This window comes from Penaeus chinensis, chromosome 39 (genome assembly GCF_019202785.1).
Source record: "Penaeus chinensis breed Huanghai No. 1 chromosome 39, ASM1920278v2, whole genome shotgun sequence".
Lineage (NCBI taxonomy): Eukaryota > Metazoa > Arthropoda > Malacostraca > Decapoda > Penaeidae > Penaeus > Penaeus chinensis.
In genome coordinates, this window is record NC_061857.1 from 6,071,350 (window position 1) to 6,078,849 (window position 7,500).

Sequence of the window (7,500 nt, forward strand, 5' to 3'; positions counted from 1 at the left end):
AACGAAGAGGGAACAACAGGAAAACGAGGGAATATTTTTACGAGAAAAAGAAAGAGAAAGCAAAGGGTAAACCGGCGAAAATGAGAGAGAGAGAGAGAGAGAGAGAGAGAGAGAGAGAGAGAGAGAGAGAGAGAGAGAGAGAGAGAGAGAGAGAGAGAGAGAGAGAGAGAAAGAAAGAAAATCGAGACTCCAATTCCAGCAAACAACTAAAGAATCCGCCGCCCGCACGCCCGCCCCGCCCGCACGCCCATCGCCCCTGCAAGAATATTGGATCGCTTGAGACTTCTCGCCCGTGAAGGAGATGGATGGAAAGCCGCGAATAGGAGTCGGGATTCGGGATTGGGTGGGAGGGGGGGGGCAGGGGGAAGGAGGAGGGGGTGCAGGTGAGAGGATTAGAGGGGGGAGGGGGGCAGGGGATAAGAGGGTTATGGGGAGGGGAGAGGAGGGGGGGAAGAGGAGGGGGAGAGGAGGAGGAAAGGAGCAGGAGAGAGGAAGGGAGAAGATGGGGGGGGGGGGGAGGAAAGGGGAGAGAAGGGGGAAGGGGATAAGGGGAAGAAAGAGGAGGAGGAAGAGGGTGGGGAGGAGATATGAGGAAGGGAGAAAGGAGGGGGAGAAAGGGAAGGGGAAGGCGAAGAGAAAGAGGAAGGAAGGACGAAAGCGAAGGGGGAAAGGAAGGAGGAAAAAGTAATGGTGGTAAGAGAAGAGGAAGAGAGAGAGGAGAGAAAAATGAAGAAGTATTTAGGAAAGAGGAAAGGGAGGTTCGGGGATAATAGAAAGGAGGGAGAAAGGAGAAAACTGAGAGGGGAAAACAGGAGAGGGAGAGAGGAGGGAAGGAGGAGAGAAGTGGGGGAGGAGAAAAGGAGAAGGAGGAGAGGGGAAGCAGGAGAGGAGAAGGAGGAGAGGAGAAGGAGGAGAGGAGAAGGAGGAGAGGGGAAGCAGGAGAGGGGAAGCAGGAGAGGAGAAGGAGGAGAGGAGAAGGAGGAGAGGAGAAGGAGGAGAGGGGAAGGAGGGAAGAACGACAAAGGAGAAGAGCTAGAAGGGGCAAGGGGGGGGGGGGGGGGGGTTAGTGGAACACGAGAGGGCTGAGGAAGGGGAGAAAGGAAGAAGGGGGAGTGGGGGAGGGGGGGTGTGTTCATTTTAGCGGGTTATGCGGAAAGTTAATGGAGTCGAAGCGGCCTTTACTATCAGAGAAGAATTTGTGATATTAACGTATGGATAGGCGGTGGGGGGAAGGGAGGGAGGTGGAGAGGGGAGGGAGGGAGGGAGGGAGGGAGGGAGGGAGGGAAGGAGAGATCAGAAGTAGGACGGGTTGGTGACGATGAAAGGCTGGTAATGTGCTCTCTCTCTCTTCTCTCTTTCTCTTTCTTTTTTCTCTTTCTCTTTTCTCTTTTCTCTTTCTCTCTTCTCTTTATTTGTTTCTCTCTCTCCCTTCCTTCCTTCTTCCTCTTCCTTTTCCTCTTCCTCTTCCTCTTTCTCCTCTCCTCTCTCACTTCCACTCCTTCTTGCTCTCCCTTCTCATCTCATCCCCTGGTTCTCATACTCTCTGTCTCCCTCTCCCTCTCTCTTCCTCTTTCTCTCTTTTCCTCTTTCTCTTCCTCTTCCCCTTTCTTTCTCTCTCTTGTATATTATTTTGCCAGATATAGTAAACAACATATAATGTAAAGTAAGAACCACCTTCATATATTATGTGTTAATTTCCCCCCGTTAGTATAATTTATGAAGCAGGAGCGCAATTTTCTATAATTGCAAGAGCTGTGTTGATTTTTTTTTTTTTTTTATTATTGTTTCTTTTTAAATAACTTTTCGTTATATTTTGGTCGGACTGAAATGTTCATGGCCTGGTTTACAATGTTCTTTTTTATCGTGATTTTCTCTGACTATGTTGGGTTTGTTTGTTATTGTTATTATTGCGTTATGAGTGTTGGACTAATGTTGTTTATTGCATTGTTATTGCTTGCGTTGCAATTGCTACTTTTATTATGGTCATCATCCTTATCATTGTTGTTATTGTGAAGAGGATACAAATGATAAGGGTAATGATGATGATGATGATAATGATAATGACAAGAATACGCATAGTAATATTGATGATGATGATAATTATAATAATAGTAATATTTCTACCACTACTACTACTATTACTACTACTGCTACTGCTACTGCTAATATTATTACTATTATACTACTTCTACTATCACTGCTGCTGCTGCTACTACCACAACCACCATCATTATTATTGTCTTTTATTGCTGATGTTGTTATTGTTAATTTTATTAATATTGTCATCATTATCAGTAATTGTTATTATGATTATAATGATAATGGTTATTATAATGATGAGTACAAAGATGATAATGGTAATAATAATAATAATTATAATTATAATGATGATGATAATGATAATTAGAATAATGATGATAATGATAATGATAATGACACTAATAATGATAATAAATGATGATGATAATGATAATAATAATAATAATAATAATAATAATAACAATAATATCACAATTACAACCACTAATACTAATACTAATTGTAGCCTTGTGGTTGCTTTTGCTATTATTATTGTTACAATGATGATTATTATCAGTAATATTTTTTTCTATTACCGTTTTCCTTTTTCTTAGTAATTACTTTGTCGTTATTCTTAACAATGTCATAAATACAGAACAACAATTATCCCTGAGGAAAACACGCAGCACACGCGGGTCGCAGAGAACGCGTTGGTAGCACTTTTTCGAAGAAGTTTCTCTTGGTTTCTTCTTCTTCTTCTTCTTCTTCTACTTCTTCTTCTTCTTCTTTTCGTCGACTTCTTCTTCGTCTTTTTATTTCTTCTTCTTTCTTTTTCGTCGTCGTCTTCTTCTTCTTCTTCGTCTTTTTCGTCTTTTTCGTCGTCGTCTTCTTCTTCTTCTTCTTTTTCGTCTTCTTCTTCGTCTTCGTCTTCGTCTTTTTCGTCGTCGTCTTCTTCGTCTTTTTATTTCTTCTTCTTTCTTCTTCTTCTTCTTTTTCGTCTTCATCTCCTTTCTTCTTCTTCTTCTTCGTCTTCGTCTTCGTCTTTTTCGTCGTCTTCTTCTTCGTCTTTTTATTTCTTCTTCTTCTTCTTTTTCGTCTTCATCTCCTCTCTTCTTCTGCTTCTTCGTCGTTTTTTTTTCGTCTTCGTTTTCGTCTTCTTCCTTTTCCCTTTCTTCTTCTTTCATTATGGCCAGGCATTCGTTCGCCGGTGCGATAGCGTTCGTCTGAAAAAATAAAATAAGTTTTGTTGTACAGGAAGTTACGAGATTTTTTTTTTATAGATCATTTATTTGAGGATCATCGAGATAAAGGTGCTTGATTATAATCCATAAATTAGTTGTTTTATGAGTGAGTAGCCCGATCCAGGAAGCTTTATTCTCGCTTTGGAAATTACAGATAACAAACACACCAAGTTCCATATTTTAAGCAGTTGCCAATCGTCACTCAAGATCCTTTAATATTTACTTGAGTTTACTTTAGTTTACTTAAAGACAAAATTTACATTTTTGTCTGTTGGTCTGTGACTTCCGTTAATTCCTCGGGATAACAATGCCATTTTTTCGAACTTCAACGAAACTATCCTTAGATTGAACCTCAAGGAGAATTTGAACGTACCAGCCCCGGGATCGAACCTAAGATTGATTTTGAAGGAGACTTGGAGCGCACCTGCCCTGAGAACGAACCTGGAGGAGAATCTGAACGTACCTGGCCTAGGATCGAACCTAAGATTGGACTTGAAGGGGACTTTGAACGTAACCTGCCCTATGATCGAACCTGAACCCACCTGATCGAGAAAAAAACGAACCCAGACGAGAACCCGATCGTACCTTAACCGAGACCCGCGCCCGAACAAAGGACCACTGCCTCGGGGGCCTTCGTCAGTGCCTTCTGCTGGGGTGACGTGCTCCGGGCCTTTCATGTCAGAACGCGAGATTTGTTGACCTGGTCGGGAAGCTTGTAAGGGGAGGGGGGGAAGGGAGGGGAAGGGAAGGGGGGAGGGGAGGGAAGAGAGAGGGGGAGGGGAGGGAAGGGAATGGAAGGGAGATGGGGAGGGGAGGGAAGGGAATGGAAGGGAGAGGGGGAGGGGAGGGGAGGGAAGGGAATGGAAGGGAGAGGGGAAGGGAATGGAAGGGAGAGGGGGAGGGTAAGGGGGGGAAGGGAGAGGGGGAGGGAAGGGAGAGGGGGAGGGTAAGAGGGGGAGGGTAAGAGGGGGCAGTAATCTTCCAAATGTGACGCGTTATTAGGGAAGGAAAGATATAGCACCTTGTTTTATGTTATACTGCTGATTTGCGTAATGTCAGGCTGTTGATTTGTGTAATGTTATGCTGTTGATTTATGTAGCTACATATTCCATGCGGTTTGTTTGCTTTTAATTTTTTTCTGTCATTTTTGTTTTCTCTCTTTTGTGTCTTCCAGCTATTATAGTTTATGCTTGAGTGGTCGCTCATAAGCAAAACGAGTAAATATTAGTAGATATTTATTTACGTAATAGGAATAAAGACTTAAGAAGGAAAGAGGAAGGAGGAGAAGAATAAGGAGAAGAAGAAGAGAAGGATATAAAGGATAAAAGGGAGACGTAAAGAAGAGACGAAGAGGAGAAAAGAAAGGAAAGAAATAGACGGCCCTTTTGCGCCTCTCTGTGATCGTTTCTTCAAAGATGAATGAAATGCTTTCATGTTGCGATGCTTACTCCGCCATCATTGTCGATAAACGCTGTTTATTGTATGCTTTATGGTCCATGAATATAGGGAAAACGTTTTATGGGTTTTTGTTATTAGTCTAAGTAGTATTGCTATCATCACCATCATCACCATCACCATCATCACCATGATAATCATCACCAACACCATCATGATCGCCATCGCCATCTTCACCATTACTATTATTATGATGATATTTGATGGTGATGTGAGGATCAACATCATCATCATGATAACATTATCACCATCATCTAATCCCCAAGAATCCATTCATTATTCTTTCGAAATACCAAACCTAATTCCTCATCCCAATAACCTGTCAGCTTCTCGCAACCAATTTCCCGTAACCATTCAGCATCATTCAGTATCTCCTCCTCTTACCAATGTCAATCTTATCACTCCAATTGTCCATTTTCTAGGTCCATTATCCCATCTGTGCGTGTTACCCTCTATTTATGTATCATGTTTCTTTCTATAGGTCCATTTCCCCGTAATGTTCTTGTTTGTCTTTTACCCCATTCATGATATATATTCCCCTGCCGTTATATCTGTTATGGGATATTCATTCATCGTTTTTTTTACGCGTTTATTCATAATGTTTTATTTCTTTCTGTGATTTCTTTCTGTGATCTTTCTCTTTCTCCCGTTTGTGAGCGTTACCCTCTATTTATGTATCCTGTTTCTTTACGCCCGTCTCCCCGTAATGTTCTTGTTTGTCTTTCCCCCATTCAGGCTATATATTTCCCTGTTATATTGGACATTCATTCATCTGTTTTTTTTTCTAAGCGTTTATCCATAATGTTTTATTTCTTTATGTGATTTCTTTCTGTGTTTTTTTTTTTTTTTTTTCTCCCTTTTCTGTGGTCCATTCATTCTTTCATTCATTGACCTGTGTTTATGTGATTATCTTCTCGAGTGTAATAGTAATGCTATTGTTACCGTTATGATCATTAGTGTTATGAGTATTGTTATCGTTTTCATTATAGTTTGTATTGTGTTTATTCTCGTCGTTATCGTCGTCATCATCAACCTTGTCATCATTTATCAACCATTCTGTCTCTCTCTTCATTTTTATTAGTCCCCATTTTCTCTTGTCTGCCGTTCCGTACCTTAATGACCAACCCAATTCAGGCCTTATAACCCTAATATACCACGCCTGTCCCCTTCCCCTTCCCATTAACCATCCCTACCCCCCTTTCACTTTCCATATTTCGTGCCCCCCATTAAAACCGCACTCCCTCCCCTCCCCCGTCCTCTGTTCGCCTTCCACCATTACCCCCATTAACTTCCCCCACCTCTAGTCACCTGGTAAATCCCTCCCACATTACCCATGTCCCTATTTGATCACCCCCATTCAGTACCCCCCCCCTCCCCAATTATCTACCATTAACCATTACCCATTCACTGCCATAAACCATGCCCCAATAAACCCCCCATTGCTCCCCCAATGAACCTCATCCAATACCCAACAATCCCCACTGAGCCCTCTCCCTCCGCCCGCAGACGCAGCAGCGGCAGCGGTGACTCGAGCTCCCGCCTGGGGAAGCCGCCCCTCGTCAAGAAGAACTCGGGGCCGGCGGCGGCCAGCCAGAGGTACCTGTGGATTCGGGTCGCGCTCTTCGAGAAGGTGCTCGCCAAGATCATCGACTACCTGGTCCAGAATAGCAAGTAGGTAGAGGCCGGAGGGGAAAAGGGGGAAGGGGGAGGGGGCGAGAGGGTGTTGGGAGGGAGGAGGGATAGGGGGAGGGAGGAGGGATAGGGGGAGAGAGGAGGGGTAAGGGGAGAGAGGAGGGATAGGGGGAGAGAGGAGGGATAGGGGGAGGGAGGCGGGGTAGGAGAGAGAGGAGAAAGAGGAGGGATAGGGGGAGGAAGGAGAGAGAGGAGGGGGAGGGAGGAGAGAGAGGAGGGATAGGGATGGGGACGAAATGAAATGAATGGGACTAGGGGAGGGTGGGGGAAGGGTTGTGAATACGAGGGCAGGGGGAGATGGATAGGGGGACAAGGGGAGGGGTTGCGGGCAGGAGATATGAAGGAAGGGAGGGGATTGGAGAGGGGAGGGATATAGGAGTTGGAAGAATAAGGGAAGATGAGGAAGAGGGAAAAACAGGGGGGGAGGAATAGGGGAGAGAGAGGATAGGGGCGAGGAGGGCAGGGGGATAATGGAACGGGGGATGGTGGGGAGAAGGGGGAAGCAAGGATAGATAAAAGGGGAGGGAAGCAAGTGGGAAAAGGGAAGCGGGGAATAAAAAAAAAAAAAAAAAAAGGAAGAGGGAAGAGGAAAGACATGGAGAAGAAGGGGAGGCCAAAATAAGGGGATATGAGTGTGATAACAATGAAGTTTTCGCGTGATATGATGTGATATAATTACGTAATTGTCCTTCTGATATTACGAAATAAAGATAGGGTGATATTAGCCAAGTTGCTATTGAGTGTAATGATAATTCCGAGGATAAATAAGACCTTAACGGATTCCCACTTTGTGTCCCACAGCAAATACTACGAGCGGGATTCCCTTGTGGCGGACCCCGACTACGGCACCATCCTCAGCTCGCTTCTCGGTAGGGCGTCCTGACCTGCGGCTTGCGAGGGGCTTGGCTCTTGACCTGTAACCTGGCTTTTTTTCTTTTTCTTTTTTTGACACGTGACCTCGTATGAGTTTTGGTTTTTGACCCATGACCTTGCGTGAGTTTTGGTCTTTGGCCTGTGACCTCGTATGAATATTGGCTCTTTTCCTGTAATTATGTATTTGTGTCTTGGCTCGTGACCTGTGACCTCGCATAAG

General features: G+C 44.2%; 1 protein-coding gene across 1 annotated transcript in view; it reads left to right on the top strand.

Annotated features, from left to right (window-relative positions):
• Positions 1–7,500, top strand: part of LOC125046430 (small G protein signaling modulator 1-like) — a 61,409-nt gene that overhangs the window by 4,240 nt on the left and 49,669 nt on the right. The window contains exons 3-4 of the mRNA XM_047644206.1: positions 6,222–6,386; positions 7,209–7,276. Of these exons, the coding sequence (XP_047500162.1) occupies positions 6,222–6,386; positions 7,209–7,276 (233 nt within the window). The remainder of the gene's footprint in view (positions 1–6,221; positions 6,387–7,208; positions 7,277–7,500) is intronic.